This window comes from Balearica regulorum, chromosome 17, assembly GCF_011004875.1.
Source record: "Balearica regulorum gibbericeps isolate bBalReg1 chromosome 17, bBalReg1.pri, whole genome shotgun sequence".
In the NCBI taxonomy this organism is placed as follows: Eukaryota; Metazoa; Chordata; class Aves; order Gruiformes; family Gruidae; genus Balearica; species Balearica regulorum.
The window spans coordinates 1,639,835-1,662,768 of record NC_046200.1 but is presented as its reverse complement, the minus strand read 5'-3'; the positions used below and the strand labels follow the sequence as shown (position 1 = coordinate 1,662,768).

General features: G+C 64.6%; 3 protein-coding genes across 5 annotated transcripts in view; 1 reads left to right on the top strand and 2 right to left on the bottom strand.

The window, feature by feature from the left end:
* FAM222A (family with sequence similarity 222 member A) overlaps positions 1–3,072 on the top strand; it is a 30,811-nt gene extending 27,739 nt beyond the window's left edge. For both annotated transcript variants that reach the window (XM_075769386.1, XM_075769387.1), the window contains exon 3: positions 1,766–3,072. In XM_075769386.1, coding sequence (XP_075625501.1) covers positions 1,766–2,982 — 1,217 coding nt within the window. In that variant the 3' untranslated portion in view covers positions 2,983–3,072. The remainder of the gene's footprint in view (positions 1–1,765) is intronic.
* A 5,938-nt stretch (positions 3,073–9,010) lies between these two features.
* On the bottom strand, positions 9,011–18,530 carry TRPV4 (transient receptor potential cation channel subfamily V member 4). Of its 2 annotated transcripts, XM_075769342.1 has the most exons (17): positions 18,449–18,530; positions 15,862–16,033; positions 15,219–15,677; positions 14,049–14,221; positions 13,656–13,808; positions 13,264–13,404; positions 12,854–13,152; positions 12,188–12,367; positions 11,958–12,116; positions 11,726–11,818; positions 11,466–11,539; positions 11,190–11,355; positions 10,919–10,985; positions 10,362–10,678; positions 10,078–10,205; positions 9,728–9,849; positions 9,011–9,561 (listed from the first exon to the last, which is right to left on the bottom strand). In XM_075769342.1, exons 3-17 carry the CDS (start codon positions 15,593–15,595, stop codon positions 9,419–9,421), a joined length of 2,592 nt encoding a protein of 863 aa, XP_075625457.1. In that variant the 5' UTR covers positions 15,596–15,677; positions 15,862–16,033; positions 18,449–18,530; the 3' UTR covers positions 9,011–9,418. The 2 variants fall into 2 exon arrangements, with proteins under 2 accessions (XP_075625457.1, XP_075625456.1); XM_075769341.1 differs by lacking the exon at positions 15,862–16,033 and having other exon boundaries at positions 18,449–18,514.
* Positions 18,531–19,514: 984 nt separating this feature from the next.
* GLTP (glycolipid transfer protein) lies at positions 19,515–22,133 on the bottom strand. Its single transcript, XM_075769533.1, has 5 exons — positions 21,948–22,133; positions 21,029–21,090; positions 20,593–20,726; positions 20,157–20,307; positions 19,515–19,898 (listed from the first exon to the last, which is right to left on the bottom strand). Exons 1-5 carry the CDS (start codon positions 22,048–22,050, stop codon positions 19,716–19,718), a joined length of 633 nt encoding a protein of 210 aa, XP_075625648.1. The 5' UTR covers positions 22,051–22,133; the 3' UTR covers positions 19,515–19,715.
* Between the last annotated feature and the right edge of the window lie 801 nt (positions 22,134–22,934).

The following is a 22,934-nucleotide window of genomic DNA, read 5'->3' as shown; positions in this document are numbered from 1 at the left end:
TCGCAGCCCCCTGTGCCCCCCCGGCCGTGGGGTGCCCGTGCCCAGCAGCACCCAGCGTGCACGCTTCCGTGCCCCCCGTGCTGCTCGCTGCCTGCTGCGTGGGTGCGGGACCTGTACAGAGGTTGGAGGGGGGGGTCGATGCCCGGGACGTGCCCGGCGGGGCTGGCGGCGCAGCCCAGGACGCCGCGTGCTTGCACGTGTCCCGCCGTAGGGAGCTGCTGACGCTGTGCCTCCTGTCTCCTGGCAGCTACATTAAATCCTACTCAAAGGCCCTGGTTTTAATTGGTTTAATATACTCGTTAATAACAATGTCTATTTAAGACACCTGTAAAAAGCCCATAACATTAGCTTAATGGGAGGAAAGGCTGGTGAACGCTCTGCCGTTCTGCCTGTTAAATTACTGCCGCGCCACTCTGATGGAGAGGATGGAGAGCGGCCGCGGCGGCCCCGGCCCCGCTCCTGCGCCTCCCCGAACATCGCGCTGCTGCCCGGGGGGGTGACGAGGAGTCCTGCAGCTGCCAGTGCCCCCGCCTCCCCCTGGCCCCCGGTTTTAACGGCGTGCCTGGTTCCTCCGGACGTGCCCGTGTGTGCAGGCAGCCGCGGGCACCGTGCCGGAGCAGCAGTCGAAGCAGGGCTGAGACAGGCGTCGCAGACCGATTTAACGACTTCGTTAGGCACGTTGAACGCACCCGATGGCGCAGCTCTTCTGCGGAGACTTTGCCGCCCAGTGCACGGTGGCATCAGGAATCGCCGGTCCCGGTGGCATCCGGAGCAAAGTGCTCCCCAGGATCCCCGCGGGGATGCCGGGTACCGGCAGTGCCCTTCCCCCGGGTACCGGGGGGCTGCGCTGCCTGGGAGCCTCCGGAGTAGCCTGGCAGCAGGGGAAGGGTCCTGGGAGGGCTGGGGCTCCTCGGTGTGGGGGTACCGGCCCCAAATCCCCCCCGGTTTGAGCATCTCTCCCTTGCAAAACCTTGCTCCTGGCAGGCGCCAGGTCCAGCATCCCCCGGGGGCAGCCGACGTCCCCTGGCAGGGCCGGAGGTTTCGGGACCGGCTCAGGAGCAAACATCGTCCCCCCGTGTGCCAGCGTGTGTGTGCATGTGTGCGCGCGTGTGTGTGGAGATTTTAAGCACCTAATTTATTCCATCTATTAGATAGATTTTGTAGATTTAATCATTTTCACAGTTGGTGGCTCATTGGATACTCAAGATAAACTCCAAATGAAAGTATAATGGGTACGACAAATGAGTTTTCACACCAGAATGGCAGAAACTTGCTCGGGAAAGAGTTTGAAAGGAACAAAAATATATACATATATAATTTTTTTTTTCTGCAGTGGCTTTTGCTGACTCCAGTAGGTTACCACAGTTAATTTCACCAGTTTTGTTCATCTGTAAAATTGCATAAAAGTGACATTTTTGTGCTCATTATAGGAACTGCTGATTTATGGCTGGTAAATGCAATGCTTTTCCATTTTTGGTGAGGTTCTCGTAGCAGCGCAAAGCACCCATGAAATTGCTTGTATAATGTAGTTTAAATCCAATCTCGGAGAAAGATTCCCCCGTTGGGTAAAGTGACATTTCCATTCTCCACACCGAGTTTATTTTAGGCCACTTAGAAGTGACTCCGTCAGCGGGAGGGGGCAGGCGGATGCCGTGACCTGGTTTCTGCCGGGGTGGGAGCCCGGGGTGGGGGGGTGATGGGTGCCGGGGCGCCGGGTCCCCCTCTTCCCGGCAGCGCCGGATTCACCCTACACTTTGCTCTGCAGGCGAGACGGCGGCACCCATGCATTCCCCGCGCTACCCCAGCCCTGCCGAGCTGGATGCCTACGCACAGAAGGTGGCCAACAGCCCGCTGACCATCAAGATCTTCCCCACCAACATCAGGGTACCCCAGCACAAGCACCTTAACCGGACGGTCAACGGCTACGACACCACGGGGCAGCGCTACAGCCCCTACCCCCTGCACGCCGGCGGCTACCAGGGTCTCCTGGCCATCGTCAAAGCCTCCGGCAAAAGCGTGGTGAAGAACTCGGAGGGGAAGCGGACTAAGCTCTCGCCCGCCCAGGTCGGCGTCGCTCCCTACCCCGCGTCAAGCACTTTAGCTCAAGGTCCCTCCTGCGCCGGGCAGCTGAGCTACCACGGCGGCCAGAAGCAGCTGGAGGGTCCCGTGCCCCCCAACGTGACGGTGGCGGCCTCCGTGCTGCCGCTGGCAGGCAGGAGCCTGGCCCTGCCGCCATCCAACCTGCCCTCCATCCAGAGCATCATCTACCAGATCAATCAGCAGTGCCAGGCGCAGGGCGCCCAGCCGGGCTGCCCGGCCGTCGTGGCCACCAACCCCAGCCCGGCCAAGCACACCGCCTTCCCCGGCACCGCTGCGTACGCCGGCGCCGTCCTGCCGGAGTGCCGCAAGGGCGCCGAGCTGGCGCTGGGCTCCAACCCGGCCGCGGCCCTGGGACCCAAGGCGGGCATCTACCCCGAGGGCATGGACTACCTGGTCTGGCAGCAGAAGCAGCAGCAGCAGCACCTGCGAATGTACAGCGGGGGCAGCGGCGGCGGGGGGGCCCTCAGCAAGTCCCCCGAGACGTGCGCGGGCGCCTCGCGCCCCTACGCCCTGGGCAGCGCGGCCGAGAAGGTGAGCTCGTCCCCCTTGAACTGCATGCACGGCAACTTCTCGGTGGGGCAGTACTTCGCCCCTCCCTGGAACAGCATCTTGGTGACCCCCAACAGCGACTGTTACAACCCGCCGGAGCTGGGGGCCGGGCCCCGCGAACTGGGGGTGCCCCCGGCCGAGGGGCTGCCCAGCAAGACGCTCTGCAATACCTCCATCCTCAGCAGCAGCCTCCAGTCCCTGGAGTATCTCATCAACGACATCCACCCGCCCTGCATCAAGGAGCAGATGCTGGGCAAGGGCTACGAGACCGTGTCTGTGCCAAGGCTCTTGGACCACCAGCACGCCCACATCCGCCTGCCCGTCTACAGATAAGGAACCGATGCTGCTTTTCCCAAACCCAGGGCGAGGACTTCGGCACGAGCCGCGCTCCCCTCCGGCACCGCGCGGGTACTGGACCGTGGCAGCGAGGGCGGGGGGAACGGGGAGAGGGGAAGGGGGTCGGCTGCCGAAAGGGCTCCCGGGACACTGGCATTTCACCGGGGTCCCCAGACTGGATACACCCGCAACCCGCTGGAAGCCGAGGACGAAGGACCGCTTGTCTATATAGCTCAGAAATCATTTTATCTCCACGAATGTGAACAGGGAATCGCTACGAGTTGCTGCTATCCAGGGAGAGGAGGCTCCGCTCCCCGCGCGCCTGCGGGCGCCCGGCCGGATCCGTGCGGGGCAGAGCCCTGTGCCGCGGCCGGCCGGGAGCTCACCGGTGCTGGTGCCAGCCCGGCAGCCGGCCGGCGCAGCGGCCGCAGGGAGCTCGCGCCTGACCTGTAGCTGAAGTCCGTAACTTGCACTGCTTTGATTAAAGCTAATAATTGGGGACAGTCTGGAGGCTATTTAAGATAAACACTTGAAAACTTGAACAGATTATTTTTTTTTTAATTTTTTTTTTTTTTAGTTGACTAGGCTGTACATCTACATGTTGGCTGCTACAGAGTGTCCTCCCACCCCTCTTCCTCCTCCTCCTCCTCCTCTCATCCATCCGGCCCTGCGTTGGCCACCGGCTCCTATTCCCACTCAACCGGGAGGTTTGGTGCCTCCATGCCGGGCACCCAGCGGGACCCCCCCGGCCCCTCTCCCGCCCTGCGGCACCCCAGGAACCTGCCCGGCTCTCACGTTTCCAGGCTGGTTTTGTTTTACCCCCCCCCCCCCTTAACCGTCAGTTCTACCTTGGTTCTGGGTTAGAGGCGACCACGGTACCAAGGGTGCTCGCATACCTCCTTTTCTCTTTTTTTTTTTTTGTTTAAAAAAAAACCAGATCCAAAATGCTCATTATGGTCCGTTATTCACTCTATGTAATTATGTGTTTAATAGAGTTATTCATTTGAAAAAGGCTCCGCACCACAAAATAGAAAGTGTTTTGATGTTTAAAGGAAAAAAAAAAAAAAGAAAAAGAAAAATACCCTGATGAAACCCAAGGTGATTGTGCTCGGAAAAGAGGTACTGTATCCCTGAAAGGCCTGTTCAAGCACTAAGTGCATTTACAAATCTCTGAGAATGTTTTTTTTTTATACTAAAATTGACCATTATATTCTACTGTGAGAAGTGCTGGCTGCACTATATTGTTTTAAAAATGAGAGAAAACAAATGAAAAAAAAAAAAAGAAAAAAAAAAACCAAAAAACCACAAAACCCGCAAGCCGTGTGTCCGGATGGTGTTTTTCCCAAAGTAAAACCAGGATATCGCTGGACGTGTGCTCCGGAGTCTCTTTGCTTTGCTGTGGCCTCCCCTGGGCCCCCCCAGAGCTGGGACACCCCCCCCTCCCCTCGCTCCCCACCTTCCTCCCGCAGATTTTTAGGGCACGGAGGAACACCTATAAATAACGCGCTAACGACACTGAGCCATTAATCCGGCCCCGGCGCCAGCCTCCGGCTCGAACCCAAAGGGCGGCCGGGCGCACGTGGGTCAAATCCCCGGGGATTAGGGCTGCGGCCCCACGTGCACCCGCGGGACGCTCGCCCCTCGCAGCCCCGACGGCCGGGTGATGGGCGCAGGGGGTCGGGTACCGCGTCCCCCATCCTCGACCCGGCAGCTGCCACCGGTGCAGCGGGGGCATCTCGCCTGCCGTCCACCATCTGCGGCAAGTTTCCCACCGAGCGGTCCCCCGGCCGGAGGGTTCCCAGTGCCGGGGCAGAGCGGGGACTCTCCGGCAGCCCCGCTCCGGCTGGGGGGGGCTGCTCTCCCCAACCCAGACCCCCCCCCACCCTCCCCAGCTCTGCCCCGGTGGCAGCTTCCCAGCCTGAACAATGAGCCGGTTGCATTAGGATAATAGTATTAAATCCCGAATCGCTCTGGGCGGAGGGCGCATCTCCCCGCGGCCCGTGGTGGTGACATATGGCGCGTCGTTATCCCGGCCGGGGAGGGGGCTGAGGGCGGCGGGGGCTCGGCTGCCCGCTCACGCCCCTGCCCACGCCTGCCTGCGCCGCCCCGGCACGGCTGCGAGGGCACGGGCAGGGGGTTGCTTTATTTTCCACTTGTCCACCTGCAGAATTGGGATCGGTTTTAACCCGGTTCCTGCCCAAACTCGCCCACGGCCATCGCTGACTGCGGGACCAGTCCCGGCGGGAACCCACGGCAGGGTTGCAGGCGTAGTGCTGCCTGCTCCTGCCCGTGGCCGGGCGTCCGGCAGCGTGGAGCAGCCACGACCGGTGCCGGAGCCGCCAGCCTGAGCTGCGCGTGGGGGGACACCGAAACGCAGCACGGCCACGGCCGTGGGCTGGGAGCCACTAACCGGAGGCAGAGGGCTGGTTTGCCGGGGACAAAGCTTCATTATTCTTATTTTTGTCCCCTGTGCTGCTCCCCCCAGCCCTGCCAGGGACGGGGACGGGGACACGGCCACGCAGCCACGCGCCTGGAGCCATCCCACGGCCGCGGCTGCAGCCGCAGCTCCATTTGTCTCCTTCGCTCTCTTGCCATAACCGCGGCGCGCGTGGTTCTGCCGATATTTATGGCATGCCGGGAGGGGACCACTCCGTCACCAGCAGCGAGCGACGTGACAGCCGATCCAGGGAACAAAGAGAAAGTGGGACAAAAGGAAATTTTCACAGAGGTTAATGTTACCAGGGGCGGGGGGGATGCCATTGCCTGCCTGCATGCTAAAATTAGACCGGCTGGAGGAAAATATTTGCTTAGATCTTTGCCATTAAAAAGATGCCACATCAAAAGAAATGCGAGGCTGAAGCACGCGGTGCTTAAAGCGGTGAAGGGAGGATCCTGCTGTGTTGGGTACGGGGCGGCAGCGCCGGTGGCAGCCCCTCCGTGGCGTGGCCGGGGCTGCCCCCCCTGCCCCAGGGCACAGGGCTCCCCCGGGCTTTGGGGGGTATCAGAGGAGGGGGACCCCGCAAGGCCAGGGCTGCCTGGTGCAAGGAGCCTCACCAGGGGCTTCGAGGGCCCCAGGAGAAACTTTGCTCCGTTACCGGTATCCCTGGGAGGGGGGCGGTTCGTTAGCGCTGCCTCCATCATATTTCCCACATCACCGTAAATCAGGGCGAGTGGCTGGGAGCGACAGCACGATCCATCTTGCCGGTCTCAAAGTCATTCCATGTCATTAGGAGGTGTGCGGGGGTTTTATTATTTAGCAGGTTAATTCTCCCCTCAGATAGCTCCCTCCTGGAGGAGGCTTTCACTGCGCACGGAAAGACTTCAAATGCGTAATGCAAAATAAACTCGGTGGGCACCAGCCTCCATCCAGGACTGCCTCAGCGCCGGCGGGCTCAGGTGGGTCGGGGGGGACCCAAAACGCCTGTGGGCACCGGCTGGAGACGGGGCAAGGACCCACCCCCACCCTGAGGTGCATCCCAGCACCCAGGGCGAAGCCACTGCCACGCGTAGCCCCCTCGCCCCGGCAGGACACAGCACTCTGTGAGCGCTGCAGAACGCACCCGGGCAAACGATGCCATTTCTGGCCTGCAAATATCTTCCTATTAAAATAATAACAATAATAATTTCTAAGGCAGGCGTGCAGGAGGCTGCTATTCAACTTAGCGGTCGCCTCTGCTGTTTGAGAGTGAGGAGAAGAGACAGGCAGTATAAATTGCATGGCTGCAAAAGGACTTAAAAAAACCCATCTCTCATTTTGATTGATATTAGCTTCACAAATTAAGCTTTAGATTTATCTAAAAATAAATTTGCTTCCGCGCTCCGCATTCTGGATGACAAGTGCTTTTCTCTTCCCTTTGTTGGGTTTGTCATCGCTGGCAGGGAGGCGCGGAGCGGGGGGGGGGGGGCAGGAGGGGGCCGTGCCCAAGCACCCCCAGCCTGCCGGTCCCCGGGGTGCCCCCCGCCTCCGCAGCCATGCCTGAAGGCAGAGGTGCCATAGCTCGGGGCGTTGCAGGGCAGGGGGTAAGGGGGCCAAAGGGAAGCCCTGCAGCCCCAGAGGTGGCAGAGGCATCCCGTGCCAGGATGGCACCGTCGTGGCCACGGTGGCCCTACCCCCACCGAGCCGCGGCAGGGTCCGGCGTGTCGGCACAAGGTGCTGGGGCACGGCGATGCCCGCCCTTCCTGCATCCCAACTGCTTTAAACCCTGCTCATGCACAGCCCCGCGTCTTTAGGTTACACGGGGAGGGGGGAAAATTGGTTTATTTCAAATTACACTGGAAAATCCTGTCTCCAGCCCCACAGCCGGGGGCAGCCGCGGCGCAGAGCCCGTCTCCGGCACGGGCAGACCGGCCCCACGCTGGGGCTCCCCCGGCCTTTGCCCCCGGGTCTGGTGGGGACCAATCTCCCGGCCGGGCGAAGGCAAAGTTTATCGTTTTGGAATACCAGCCGGCGTGAAAGGGGGAGCCGGCTCAGCTCCTCATTCGATTATGCAGCGTGAGCCGAGAGCTGCAACCTCAGCCTCTCCTAAGCAGCGATAATGAAACTTACTCATTCCCTCACCCTGGGGAAATACTTAAACCACAATATGAGAGAGATATGTAAATCACATTTAAACGGAGACAGTGCAGTTAAAGCTAACGGCGAGTAATCAAGTTTGAAGATGAAGTGTCCCCTTTTCTGCTATATCATTTGCTTAGTGAGCCGGGCTGCCTCCAGGCCCCTGGCCAGGGTCTCGCCACCATGTCACCGGGCCACCGGTGCCCACCCAAATCAGTCCTTCAGACCTACACAACGTCCAGCCGCAAAGGGAAACTACGCAGCAGTGGCTGCGAAGGGAGATGAGCAGAAAAGGAGCACCATGGTTAAAGAGGTGCGATGGGATGGCATGGGATGGCATGGGATGGCATGGGATGGCATGGGATGGCATGGGATGGCATGGCATGGGATGAGATGGAGTAGGATGGAATGGGATAGATGGGGATGTGATGGGATTGGACAGGATAGGATGGGATGGGCTGGGGATAGGATGGGGATGGAGAAGGGATGGCATGGCATGGCGATGGGGAGCATGCCGCTGAGGCAGCGCTGCCCGTCCCGCTGCCCATCCAGCCAGGAGCTCATCCTGCTCCTGCCGGGCAGCCCCCAGGGCCCAGAGTTCAGCCCGGTTCCCGCGGGCAGAGCAGCCAGGCAGGAGCGGATCAACAGCCCCATCCTGCAGCCCCACGGCCCGCAGGCCGGTCCCCACACGAGGACAGGACGAGGGGTGCAGGGCGACGAGGGGTGCAGGGCGACGAGGGGTGCAGGGCGACGAGGGGTGCAGGGGGATGCCGGGCGCCCCCGGACCCTCGGTTTGCCCCGGCCGGCTCCCCGCGGCCCAGGACTGCCCAGCCCCACAGAGTGTGGGGCAGGAGCCCAGCACGGCCCGGCCCCGGCTCCCTGCTGCCTGCCGGGCCGGATCCGGCATCGCGCGGTGTGTGGTGCCCTCCAGTGGAACAGCAGCCCCGGCGGGATGCAGCCGCGCAACCCATCCCCGGCCGTGGGCCCTGCACCGCAACCACCCTGCACCGCAACCCTGCACCATACTCCTGCACCATACTGCACCGCACCATACTCCTGCACCGCAGTCCTGCACCGCTGGCCACGCACCACCAGATGAGCGTAGTGCTGCCAGGGCCGGGCTCCCCCATCTCCCGGGCAAAGCAGCCGAGGCCAGGAGGGCAATGCCGGATGGTGGGGCCAGTCACGACCCCCCCTCAGTGCAGCCCTGCCCGGCTCAGCAGGCACAGGGTGCTCTGCCCCGCGTGTCCCGGGGCTTCTGCCCGCTCCATACCGGCACGGTGCCCCGCCAGCTCCAGGCAGCACGGGGCACCACAGGAGGGGCCGTCTGCGGAGGAGCTCAGCGCCTTGGGTGGCGATGGCACGGCCCAGGGAGCAGCAGGCTCCTGCCTCCCTGCCGGACACCTGCCTGCAGCAACGCTCGCCCAGCCAGAGTTCGGTCAAAGCCAGGAGGAGGCGGCGGTAGCAGGTCAGTCTTTATTACTAAATAAATAGTTGTATAAATCTTGTGCAAAAATGTGTGGCAAAAATCATTGGCCTTGGTGGGCGAAGGGGGCCGTGCTCCCCCCACCCTGCCCACGGCAGAGGTTCCTGGCACGGCACGGCACGGCACGGCCGACAGCCCCAGTGCAGCAAAGCAAAGCGGAGGCACTGGAGCTCGTCTGTGCAAGCCAGAGACCCCCCAGCACCGCCGGGGTAGGGCCAGGACCCCCCCGTCCGGGCTGGACCCGCACCGGGACAGCGGCTGCCGGAGGGACAGAGGCTGCACAAATCCCTGAGGAGCAGACAAGCACTGTCCAGTCCAGTCCAGTCCAGTCCGCGATTCTGCTGGCTGTGCCGGGGCCCGGGCAGAGTCCGTTGGCTCCCAGCGCTGCCGTGCTAGAGTGGGGAGCCCGAGGCCTGGCCGTGCCGCCGTTCCCGTGCCTCCGCCGTCCCCACGGTCCCCAGCGGCACCACCACCTCCTCCGGCTGGCAGCTCTTGTTGAGCTCCACCACACGCGGCACCACCGTTGACCAGCGATCTGCGGACACAGCCGGAGTTTGTCACAGCCGGGAGCCTGTGGCTGCTCCCCCCTTGCCGGTCAGCCCTGCACCACCCAGCCTCCCAAGCAAACCTGCTCCTGGGGCTCGGCAGAGGCTGCAGGCAGCGTCCCCGGGGATGCTCCCGGCCCACGGCACCGCACTCACCTCTCCGCAGCCGCCCCACAGTGTGGGAGAAGCCGTAGTACTGGTACGTGTCGTTCTTGCCCGGGTCCTCGCTGATGATGCCCAGATTCTGGTTCCAGTGGGACCAGTTCACCTCGTCCACCCTGCGGGGAAGGTCAGACCTGGAGGGGCTGCGCGGAGCCACTGGGAGCCAGGGCAGCAGCTCCGGCATCCCCTCACCATCTCACCACTGGCAATGCCACCCGGTTCCAGATTACTGCAAACTACCCAGCAAACGAACACACGGTACCAGCACCCCAAAATGCTGCTCGCTGCAGCAGGAGGGGCTCGGCTGCTCCCAGTCCCCGGCTCCCCAGGGCTCCCGCCTTTACCTGAAGCACCAGCGGCGGTCGGGCGTCCCGTCGGTGCCCTTCCCCACGGTGACCATCTCCCCCGAGCGGAAGGCTCTCCGCAGGAACACAGGGAAGGAGCGTTCAATGTCCAGGATGGTGGTGGCCCACTGTCGGGGACACCAGGGACCCCTCAGCCGCTTGGAGATGGAGGCATGGGTGTCCCTTGCCCAGGTGGTGCTGCTTTGATGGAGCTTGGGGTGCTGCAGCCCCCCAGGCACAGGCAGCCCCTGGAGCCCCCTGCCCAGCAGCTACCGGGGCGGTACCTGCAGCTTCCAGATGTGTTTGCTCTCCTTGGAGACTTGGCCCACGGTCTCACCCATGAGAGCAATGAGCATGTTGAGGAGGAGCACGAAGGTGAGGATGATGTAGGTGACGAGGAGGATGATGAAGACGCCAGGGTACTTGGCGCTCTCGAGCATCTCCAGGTCGCCCATGCCGATGGTGAGCTTGAAGAGGTCGAGCAGGAAGGTGCTGAAGGTCTGGCTGTCCCGGCAGGAGGGGTAGGTGGGCACCGTGCAGTTGGACTGCTCCTCGCCGCAGGACTCGCTGCTGGGACACGGGTTGAGGAGGGACACCAGGGCTGGGGGAGAACGGACAGGGACAGCGAGTCCGCAGGGGCAGCGGCAGAGGTGGGGTCCACAACAGGCCCCCACCTGGCTCCACGCCGGCAGAGCCCCTCTCACCACAGGAGGAGGCAAAGGCTGAGCCCACAGGCACGTAGGATGGAGCGGGGGCTCCGCAGCCCCCTGCCCGGCCGTGCCATGCCGTGCCGCAGGGCTCGTCCTTCCCCTGAGCCCCGGCTCACCGGCCCGGCACCTACCTGACGCGTAGCCAATCATGAAGAGCAAGTAGACCAGGAGGAAGCGGAAAAGGTCTTTGAAAAGGATCTGCAAGCGATGGAGAGGGGACTGATATGTGCTGGACTGCGGCGCAGTGCCAGGGCACCGTCGCCAAGCCATGCCGTGGGGACAGCCGGGCTGAGAGCCACAAGGAAGCCTAAAGAAAGCATGGAGGATGCTCCTTTTGGGCCGCGCTTCCCTAGGAGGGCCAGCCCTACTGGGGAAGGAGAATATCCCCCGACCCCACCGGACCTTCTGGATCATGATGCTGTAGGTCCCCGTCAGCTTGAGCCCCCGGGTGAAGTACAGTGCGTTCATCCAGCCCAGGACCAGCGCAAAGACCATGACAGCCAGGTACGCCTCGATGCCGCCCAGGTACAGCCCCGCCGTGACGATCACCAGCACCGAGTAGATGAAGCTGGAGGAGAGCCGGGGTCAGATCCTGCACCAACAGCCACCAACAGCTACCGCCCCTTGCAAGCCCAGGGGTGCTGTGGGTCGGGGAGGCTCCGGGAGTTCCCCACGTACTAGAGAAGCTGGAAGGAGCCGTCGATGAAGAAGGAGTTCACGCCTGGGCACTTCTTCATGAACAGATCCTTGATCTGGGGGAGAGGGGGAAAGGTTGGGGGGGTCAGGGAGCAAAGCCCTGCAGGAACAGTGTCCGGGGGGCATCGCGGCAGGGGCTGATGCCTCAGGACACGGGGCTGTCACCCTCGAGTCGCTCCTTGCATGGAGACCACGAGGGCTTGGCCGTCCCGCGGGAGCACCCCCCGCCTCGCCGCACTGACGTTTGTGAAGAAGAAGAGGATGCCGGTGAGAAGGGTGATGATCTCCCCGGCCAGGCGCAGGTAGTCGACGGTGGTGGTGTACGGGTAGGGGGGCTGCGGGGAAAGGACAGAGCTGAGCTGAGCTGCTCCACCATCCCGGGGCAGGCAGGGCTGCTCGGGACAGAGACGCGGCAAACCCCCCTGCCCGGAGGCGCTGGCCCCTGGGGCCGTGCCACGGTGCCGCGGGACTCACGGGGCCTTCCATGGGGCGGTAGTAGGCGATGAGGGTGAAGATGACCATGGCGCAGAGGTAGGAGACCACGCTGATGTAGAAGGAGACAGCCCCGAACTTGCGCCACTTGTCGCGCAGCAGCTCGTTGATGGGCTCCACGGCCAACATCTCGTGGCGGTTCTGGTGGGACATGGGTGCTGTCAGCAGGGACCCGACCCTGCGGTCCCCCGGTCCCCCCCGGCTCCCAGCACCTCAATCTTGCTGTTGTAGACGAGGATCTCCAGCACGGACACCTCCTCCCCACAGGTGTCCAGCGAGGAGAGGTCGTAGAGGGAGGAGTAGACGGGGCCGTACGCCCAGTCCTTGAATTTCCGTGAGAGGTGCCGGGCGTCCTCGTCCACGATCTCCCGCCGGATGATGTGCTGGAAGATCTGCCGGAGGGAGGACCGCTCGCCCGTGGGCAGACCCGCGCCATGCCCCCACCTGCCCGGGGCACCCCGCTCTCCTCCCACCCCACCCCAGGCAGCTTCTCTTCTGCCGCTGCACACCCCGACCCACCCCCTGCACCCCAGGGGGGGCCCGGGGTGCTCCTGGGGTGCAGGGACACCGTCGCAGCGGGCAGCCCCCCAGGATGCTGCAGCTTTTGCATTTTTAACGACCCCCTGCCCCAACACCAGAGGACAAGGGCAAGGATGGGACGTGCTGAGGGCCTGGGTTTAATGAGGGAAAGGACTGAACGCGGTGGGGGTTAATTAGCCAGGTTAATAGGCTGCACGTGCAGGTTTCCAACGGCATCTGCAGAGAGAAGCCGTGCTGCTCGAAGCCGGTGGGGACATGCATTGAGTGCGACAGGGCTCAGCCCTCGCAGCCAGGGACGGCGGGGCAGATGGGTCCCAGCTCGGGGGGGGTCACCGTACCCCGATCTTGCCGGTCTTGGCAGCCATCATGAGTGGGGAGAGGCCGTCGTTGTTGAGCAGCGCCTCCAGGTTGGTGTCGGGGAAGAGCTTGGCACACTTGATGAGCAGCAGGTCGTACATCTTGGTGACGAACTTGGTGTTCTCGCGGGTGTTGTCAGCGATGGCGACCAGGGCGTGCAGCACAGTGTTGCCGCGAGAGTCCTGGCGCCGCAGGTCCGCCTGCTTGTGCGCGTTCTCCGTCAGGTAGTGCACAATGTGGGGCTGGTTGGTGCAGGCGGCCAGCGAGAGGGGCAGCTCGCCTGTGGGGACAGCACGTTGCCGGGGCACCCACTGCCCTCGCCCCGCCACGGGGGTATCCCCGGGGAGCAGCCGGTCCCCCTGGGCGACCCGCCGCCTCCCTCCCCACTCACCAAAGTAGAAGTAGCCACCCTCATCCTTGGGCTGGAAGAAGCGGCCGCGGGCCTGGGCGTGCACGTCCGCTCCCTTCTCCACCAGCAGCTCCACGTAGTGCTTGCAGCGGCGCTCGATGGCGATGTGCAGGGCTGTCTGACCTGTGCAGCCGGTGCCCATCAGCCCCCGCCTCACCCCACGACTTCCCCCGGATCCCCAGCCTCGCCAGGGTACCTGCTGCTCCAAGCCCCCCTCCCCGAGCATCCCTGCCTCCCCAGGGTCCTCGCTGCTCTGGTCCCCAAGCCCTCCAGCATCCTCGATCCTCCCCAGGATCCCTGCCTCTCCGGTCCCCGAACATCCCCGGGGTGCCCAATGCCTGGGCAGGGCCAGCGGCAGCCCCGCGCCCCACTACCTCGGTAGTAGACATCCCTGAAGGGCGAGTTGATGAACTCCCGCATGTTGCCCGTCTTCTCGGCGATGTCGAGGAGAAGGGGGATGGTGTCGTTCCTGCCCCCGCTCAGGTTGAGCAGTGCCTTGGGCAGGCAGGTCTTCCCCGTGGAGGGCTCTGGGAGCAGAGGGTGTTGGGGGGGGGGTCAGGATGAGCCCCCCCAGGCCATGAGGGTACCCAGCCCCGCAGCCTTGCGCTCCCTGGCCAAATCCCCGGCTACTCCTGGGCACCACACGTCACAGCCCCCCGTGCCGGGGCTGCGCATCACCATCCCCACGGGGACATGGGGACCACCGGTGCCTGGCACAGCCCCGGCACCGCACGGGACGCGGGGCAGGGATGGCCCCAGGTGCTCACCTCGAAACTCCTCATCTGTCAGGCGCTTCTTGTGGGTGAGGAGGAAGGAGAGGAGCCCATCCAGGCCAGCTGGGGACCCCCGAGACACAATGTCGAAGAGGATGGGTCTGTTGAAGACCTTGAGGACGGGGGGTGGGTTGGGAGCCGGCCCCTTCGTGCCCGGCGCCTGCTTCCTGCAGGAGAAGTGCCAGCGCTGGCGACGGAGCCACTGCCGCGGTTTCCCACCCGTGCAACGAGCTGGCGGCTGCTCAGCTGCCGGTGAAAGCCACGGGCACCCGGGGGCACCCCCCCCAGCCAGGGTCACCCGTGGGGCCGGGGCAGCCTGCCCACCCACAGCAGCCCAGCGCTCCCAGTATCCCACCTCCCAGCATCGCCCACGAGAGCTGGTGGGCGCCTTGCCAGCTCCCGCCCGGGCGCTGCAGCGTTTGGGGTGCCGGCCGTGCCCCCCCAGCAGGGCCAGCCCGGGGCTTCGGCCAGGCTCCAGCGCTGCTGGCAAAGCCAGCCCGGTCGGAGCAGCCGGCGGCAGCAGGACAGACCGGGGACAACCGGCACCGGGAACAGGGGGAGGAGGGCCAGCGGCTGCCCCAGCCGGGCATTTCCAGGGCTGGGGGCACCTCGGGCATCCCACCCCCCCTCCCGCATCCCTGCCCACCCAGGGGACCGAGCTCCCAGCGGGGCACACGGACACCCCCGGGGCCGGGGGCCACGGCGGCCGCCCCAGGTGCCCGGCACAGACGGGCATTGTGCGCCCGGCCGCGGGCGGCCCCCCCGGCCCTGGTTTCCTGGCGCAGGAGGGCGGAGGTCCTCCTGAAAAGCCCTTTCATGCCGGGGAGCCAGACGGCCGCACCGGCCAGGGGAGCGGCTGGGCGCACAGAGCCTCTTTCACGGCGCCGGCAAGGAGGAAGGGGGGGGCCGCGCTCCCGGCCCCACGGCCCCGCGGGGCTGCAGACCCACACCGCGGCGTGGCACAGCCACCGGCACTGCCCGGGAGCTGCCCCGGGTGCGTGTGGCACCCCCTGCCCAAAGCACCCCAAAGCACCGCTCGCAGATCCACGGGGGGCGGGGGTCTGTCTCCATCCCCGGCTGCCCCGCACCCCCATACCCGCGGTGCCCCCCCCCAGCCCATCGCTCCCCGCTGGCACCAGGGTGCACGGGCATCGCCGTACTCACTCCACGACTCTCCTGCGCCAGCGCTTGTTCTCGCTGGGGTGGTGGCGATAGGTGCCGTAGTCAAAGAGGGAGTCCATGGGGGCTTTCTTGGGCGCGGGCACCACGGATGACTCGTAGATGGTGGCCTCCAGCAGCTCCATGGGCTTCGGGGCGCCTTTCCGGAAGGCCCCGTGGAATTTCATGCGGAGGTTTTGCTTTCCATCCCCAGCAACGGGGGGGCCCCGGGCTGCCTCGGCGGGGGACGGGGTGTCCTCACTCTCGAACAGGTTGGCCAGCGAGGAGAGGGGGAAGGAGTCATTCTGGAGGGACCCGTCATCCCCCGGGCCCTCCCCGGCATCGCCACCGATGGCACGTGGGGGGTCTTCGGCATCTGCCATGCTCCCTGACCGGAGGGACGGGTTCGAGCAGCTCGCCTGGGTGGCTGTGACCCCCCCAGCTCGTTCCACGAGAGCAGGAGACCTGGCAGAGGAAAACCCAGCGTCATCCCCAAATAACCCTGTCCCTCTCCCTCTTCTCCCCTGGGGCACCGTGCCCCCGCGCAGAAGCAGGTCCCACACCGACCCCGGCAGCAGCTGGGGCCAGTGAGATCCCCCGCAGCCCAGGGCCTGCCAGCCTGCCCCGGCTCTCCTTGCCGCTCACCTACCTGGCCACGGGGACCCCTCACGTCTGCAGAGGCCCCACCGGCTGCAGCGCTGCCGGCTTCAAAGCGCAGCCGTCACGGGCGAGGGCGAGCCCGGCCCCGCTGCCTCTCCCCACTGCGGTTGGCTTGGGTGCAGCCCAGGACAGGGCACAGAGCGGACCCTGTGCGTTCCGATCTGCCGCCCAAGGAAAGAAAACATTCCTGGGATACATCCCGTGCCCAGGGAAGCGTCCGGAGGCAGCGGGGAGCTGCCACCGGCATGGGGCTGGGAGCGGGGCCGGGGCTGGTCCCCGACATCCCACCACTCCCGCAGCCCCGGGGGAACTCGGTGCGACCTGGCCCCGGGCACCCCGCGGTGCTGGCACAGCCACGCTGGGCACCGGGAGGGGGATGGACGCGGCACAGGGGGGCTGCAACCCGCAGGAGGGCAGGAGCAGCGGTTAGGACAAGAAATTACGGGTTTAGGTTGCCCAGAAGGAGATGGGACTGCAGGAAAGCCGCGCTACCAGCGTGGAGAGCAAAACACTACACCGTGCCACGGGCACCGCGGTGTCCCGCCTGCCAGGTCCCTCCAGGCAGGCAGCGCTGGCAGGGGCACAGGCAGGCAGGGCAGACAGGTGAGTGACCCCGGGCTGTCCCCCAGCCCCATTTCCACAAAAACACACCCGTGAAACACATCAGCGGTAAGGCTCAGCCCAGCTCCTGCCTCTGGGGAGCTCAGCCCTCCCTGCGGGTGCTGGGACAGAAAAAGCAGCCAGAGAACGTATCATTTTCTGCTGGGCTGCAGCTCTGTACAATAAGCCACAATGGCAGGCTGGGCCCTCCCAGGGCGGGCAGGGATCTCTGCCGGATAAAGTGCTTCTAATTAGGCAGCGTGTCCCACGGCCGCCCGTGGCAGCCCCATGGTGGGGGCACACGATGCTCCCGTGGACGTGGGGGACGAGGGCTGCAAACAGCCCCAAAATCCTGCTGCAGCGGGGAGCCTCAGGCAGCAGCGCCCTCCTCCCCATCATCCCGGGGGACACCCAGCAGGGACGGTGCAGCCTTGGGTGGCACCCAGCGGGGACGGTGCAGCCCAGGGAGATGCGGGGCTAGCCACAGAGCTAACATGGTTTCTCCTCCTTGCTGACTCTCCTACCATCACCTTCTCTGCAAGAAATTCCACAAGCACCTGCCAAAGCCCGCAGGTCCCACACCCTGACCCCAAGCAAACACGGGCCCCTGTGCGGCTGATTTGTTGTGGGACAACAGAGAAGAGGGGATTGCCGAGCACGCCAACCCCGCGGTCTCTGCACGGGGATGGAGCACTGAACTCCTCAGCTGTGCCGGGAATCCCAACCCCGGGACAAGCGCAGCTTTAGGGAAAAGCCCAAACACAGCACGGGTGTCACACACGGCTGGAGCCCAGGGCAGAGCCAGGAAGCCACCGGCACAGGACACCGATCCCCGTGCCCTGGGGTCTCGGCCGGGCGGCAGGCAGCCCTGGGGGTGCTCACAAGGCCAGAGCCCGGGGAGACACGGGACAGAAACGAGGGGACAAGTGGAAAGGGCAGGTGGGGCCGGGAGCTGGCGCTGCTGCTAGCGACCGGGGCAGGAAGCTCGTGTCGGAAACGACGGGCTCGCTGGCCGGTGCCGTCAGCCCGGGTGCTCCCACGAGCACAGCCCCTGCCAGGAAAGGTGGTGTCAATGGGGTTTTATTTGGCTTGTTAGTTATTTGGGTTTTTATTTTTCAGACTTCCTCACCCCACGGAGTAAATGAGTCAAGGCGCAGCTCACCGTGCCGAGGCTCGCCAGCACGGCCCCCGTTCTCGCATCCAACACAAACCCTCCTGCCCGCTCCCCCACATGTGCTCCCAGCTTTCCACCAAGTTACCTCCCAGCCAGACCAGTATCCCTATCCCAGACCATCACAGGGGCACAGATGCCGGCGCCAACACGGGGACGTGCAGGGACATGCCCTGGGCGGGCGGCAGGGAGGATGCCCCATTAGCGGGTGGTACCGACTTTGCCACATTAAAGTGTTCCTCAAACTAAAGCACGAAGGGCTCCGGGTAAGAGTGAATCACTGAAACCACATTGTGTTCGTGTTGAGCCTCAGTGGAAACGCTCATCCGAAGGGAACCAGGCACCTTCCAAAATAAACCGCACCGCCAGGACCGCACTCACCTGGGCAAGAGCCATGAACTTGGCATGGTCCAATGGATGAACTTCAAAGCCTTTGGAAACCCCTTCCTCAAAGCTCCCCGTGGGAACCCACCCAGCACCTCACCCTCAGAGTGGGGAGCCCCCCAAACCGTCCAGACAAGTCAAGACCCCCACAGTGTGAGGGGAGCCCATGGGGCTGGGCCCTGCCTTGCCCAGCACATCCCGCAGCTCTGTCCTCATCCTGGGGGCTCCATCCTGCCCTGGGGGCTCCATCCTGCCCCGGTCCCCATGCCCCTGCCCCGGGGGCTCCATCCTGCCCCGGGGGCTCCATGCTGCTCAGTTACCCGTGTCCCGCCCCGGTACCGGCATGCCGGTCCCCGCCACGATCGTGCCGCCCCCCGTTTTTGCGGGACCCCGCGCCCCCCGCTGCGCTCCCGGCCCGTACCGCGGCACGTCCCGCGAAGGGTCCCGCAGGCTCCAGCGCCGCCGAGTCGCCGCGGGGCTCGTCCCGGAGAGCGGCCCCTCCCCGCCCCGGGGGCGGTACCGGGAGCCGCATGTGGGAGCAGCCACCGCCCCCTCCGCTCCTGGACACCGGCCGGGGCAGCCCCGGAACACCCGTCCCGAAACAGCCCCCCTAGGACACAGCCCCCCGAAACACCCTCCAAAAAAAACCCCCAAGCCCTAAAATACCCACCCTGAAACAGCTCCCCAGGACACAGACCCCCAAAACCCCCTCCCCAAAACACCTGGCCCCCCCCCAGGAACAGCCCCAAAACAGCCTCCTCAGGACACAACCCCCCAAAACCCCCTCCCTAAACCAATCCTCAAAACAGTCCCCCAAGGAACAGCCCCAAAAACTCTCCCAAAACCAGAGCCTCCAGGAAAAGCCCCTCAAAACTTCCTCCCTGAAACAGCCCCCCCCCCCCCCCCCCCCAGGAACAAGCCCCAGAACAACCCCCCAAAGGAACAGCCCCTCCAAAACACCCTCCCCAAAACAGGTCCCCCAAGACCAGCCCCCCCAAAACAGCCACCCAGGCCAAGATTACCGTGACTTTTTATTAAATTCTGCTTCCCTGCCCCGCCAGCGCGGGGCTCAGCAGCACCGTAAGGCGGTCGGTTAATAAGGCAACGCGTGCTTCCACAAACACCGTGCCGGCAGTTCAGCCGGCGTGGCCATCCCGGCGGAGGGGGCTCACTCCCACGCAGGCACTGGAGGAGTTGGGGTCACCCAGGAAAGTCATCGGCTTCTCCGCCACCACTGGCATGATTTGGGAAGTTTCTCAGCCGGGTGCCGATCGGTGGGCAAGCAGCATCGGGCGCCCGTCGGGTACCGGGTGCAGCCAAGGGTGCAGCAGTGCAGTCCGAGAGTCAGGGCAGAGCCAGGCAGCATCGGCGTGGCCGCCAGCCATGCTTCATTCCCCGTGCCGTGGTAGGCATAAACCCGGCAGTTAGAACTAGAAACACTTGTTTTTCCTCTTTAGTACAAAAGCTTGGGAAATCCTACGATGACACGGGGTACAATGGTTTTATTGCTGTGTTCTCAATAGAAAATTAATTTTTTTTTTTTTTTTTAGAAAACAGGTTATCCACTGCAGATCCAGATGAGAATCAAAGTCACCTGATAGCTGGGTGCAGCCCCAGCTGCCTCAGTGATTAAGACACAGGTAGCACCCGTCACACCTTATTTAAGCCCTGCCACTTCCGTGCGAGCTTTAGACTTTGTAGCTCAGCTCGGCGTTCATCTTTGTGTACATCTCATAAATTGCATCCAGGATAGGGGTAACCCTCAAGAGAAACTGATGAATCTTCTCTATGGTCTCTTCCTCTTTGACTTCTTTACCCTTCTCTAATGCCTTAAGCAAATCCGATTTGTATGGAAGAGCGTAGACCGAGCCCTACAAAACAGGGGAAGAAGCTGTAAGGTTCTCACAAACCCAAAGTCCTCCCCATCCCATATGCAGGGCCCTAATTTGGGTTGTTCCCGGGCGGCTCCGAGCACCTGGGAACAACCTTGGGGATGTTGGTTGGACACTCAGAGAAGCAGGAATGCGCAGCGTCCCCTAGAAATCCTGCTCAAAATAGATCGGGGCAACTAACAGAGCAGCTGGGGTTAAAGAAAGGCTGCTTTCATCCGTGGAAATGTGAATGCTCACCGTGAAGAGCTTCTGCAGCATCCAGCCATGGTATTTCTTCAGTGCGATCTCGTAAGCCTTCATGGCGTTCACCCGGATGAGGTTCGGATGCTCCTCATCCCGCTCACCATCAGAGATGCTCTGCAGCAACACCAGCATGAACTTCAGGCCCCTGTGAGAAGAGGGGAGATGTCGAGGTGGGGAAGGGGATGGCTGCTTCCCAGCCTCCAGCAAGGTACCCCTCGAGCCTGGCGCATCCAGACCCCCCAAAACCCCACAGCCCTGGCTGTACACCCTGCCTCTACTTGTTGCCGCTTGTGCGGCCAGTGTACCAGGTTGTGCTCCCCAAAACACAGTGCCCCAGCCAGACCCAGCCCGAAGGGACTCCAGCCGGCGTTCAACAGGCTCCCTGTGTGCCGGGACACGGCCCGGAGCAGCCCCCGACACTGAGAATCACCTTTTCAACCACATCAGTGCCAGCGTCGCGCCCGTCTTGGGCCAGGCCGAGCCGTACATCTCCTTCTCCACCTCCAGGATGTTCTGTAGCGTTTTGAACTTGGCGGGGTTGGAGTCGTAAACCGCCCGGATTTTCTGAGAGGGCAGAGAACGGGGGTTGGCTCCTGGGAGCCGCTGGGCAGAACAGCGGCAGAGAGCAGCCAGGCTGGTGCTCACGGCTGCGGTGCAGGGAGACGCGGTGTCTGCAGCCAGCAGCGTGGCTGCTAACTGGTGCTTTAGCAAGGGAGCCTTGTTAATAAACACACGCGACCGAGATGAGCCGCCGTCAAGCCTGAAAGCCCCCATGGGAAGCAAAGCCCTTTTAAATGCCTCTCCAATCCCACAGCATCTCTGCCCAGGGGTTCACACCCCCCCAGCCCTCCCGCGCCCCTTCCTACCTTGATATTTCCAGTCAGGTCTGCTTTGACTGGCGCGTAGACGATGGGAGTCCCCAGGCAATCTGTGGAAAGACGGAAGGAGGATGATTAGTCATTAGGGGACACCGCAAAGTCCCGAGTCGTAACCAACAGGTCACACCTTAGCCAAGGCGCCGAGACGCGCATCAGCACGGGGCTCCTCAGGCTTCGCGCACAGACAGAGCGAACAGCTGCCGCCATGCAGGTCGGCCCCGGCCCCGCGACCCCCCCCGGCTCTGGGACACGGCCCTGCCCCGACGGTCCGGAGCAGCACGGCGGGCACAGGACACTCTCTGCCCGTCCCCAGACAGGCAGCCCTGCGCCCTGCCCGGCCGGGCCCTGCCACGGAGCCCTCAGACAATGGCCGACATTGTGGAGGGCAGCGGGACAGCGCGGGCCGTCGGGACACGGGGGCGGCCGAGCCCACACGCACCCACGGCCCCGGCAGCGCCTGCCCCGGCCCCGACTCGGGGGGAGATCCGTGGGCCGGCCGGGAACTGCCTGCCCCGAGGGACGCCTCCGGCCGGGCCCCGCTGCGGCGGCGGCGGCTCTGCCGGGGCGTGGGGCCCCGGGGACAGCGGCATGTTTCCCAACGGAGCTGCTGGGCGGGTTTGACGGGATCGTGATGCAAGCCCGGCCCCGCCAGGCTGCTTCCTCGGGGGGCACCAGGCACCGGCGGAGGGGAGCGGCCGGGCCCGGGGGTGAGCACCGACCCCGGGAGCCCCAGCAGCGAGGACTCAGGACCGGGGGAGAGCACCCAGGACCGGGGAGGGGTTACCCGGACCGGCAGGGCCCGAGAGCACTCTGTCCGCAGACGGCCACCTGGGCGCGGTGGCGGGGCCGGTACCGGGCCGGGCCCTGCCGCAGCTCCCACCCCCGCCGACGGCCGGCCCAGGCTCACCGAAGAAGGGCGGCAGGTGCGCGACGGCCTCCAGGAAAGGGAGCGTCTCGATCTGCTTGTCGGCCGGCAGAGGCTTGAACTCGTGCTCCAGCAGCAGCGCCATGGCCCGGCCCGGCCCGGCTCCGCTCCGCTCCGCACCGGCCCCGGCCCCGCCGCCCAAGCCGGGAGCAAGCTGGCACCGGGTCCCGCCCCGGCCGCTCCAACCAATGGCCGCGCACCGCCCATCCACCCATCCGCCAATCGGAACGCGGGAATGGACCTCGTGGCGCGGCAGGGCGGGGCGGGGGGCGGGGCTGTGCCCGTCGCGTGCCCCCTCAGCCCCGGGGCCGGTGCCTCCCCTCCCCCTCCCCGTACCCCGGGTCCGGCCGGTTTGGGCGCGGGAGGAGGCCGGGCTGCCCACCCCGCCCCGGCTCGTCCCCCGCTGCGGCCCGGCCCCGGCCTGGTCAGGGCAGCACGGGTGCCTGCGGGCCCTGTCCCGGCAGCGGGGCGGGGGGGCGGAAATCGGAGCATCCCCCGCCGCGGTTGTTTACACCGCCTCGGCCCCCGCCGGCCGTCCCTCCCCTGGCCGGCTGCAGTATCCCTGGCTGGGGGCTGTTAATTATTTAGGGGCGATGAATTTTTCATTGGGGAGCAGGTGGTTCGGTTCAGCACGACCCTCGCTGCCTCGGCGCGGCCTGGCCTGCGCTGGGACACGAACCGCCCCGAGCCCTGCGGGGGGGCCGCGAACTCCGCCGCCTCTGCCAGGGCCGGGGGTGGCACCGGGCTCCGTCCCGGCGGGGCGAGCTCCCCCTCCCGCAGCAGGAGAGCGAGCGGGGACCGGGGCCGCGGCGGTGCGGGGAGAGGGGACGGGAGCGGCGGGAGGGCAGCCAGCCCGGGGACGGGATTTGCCGTGACAGGGCCCCAAATCCGGCGTTTTTACCGGTTATTCTGGAAAAACAGGTCGTGGGGCGATACCGATCTCTGGCTCGCACGGAGGGTGCTGGCACA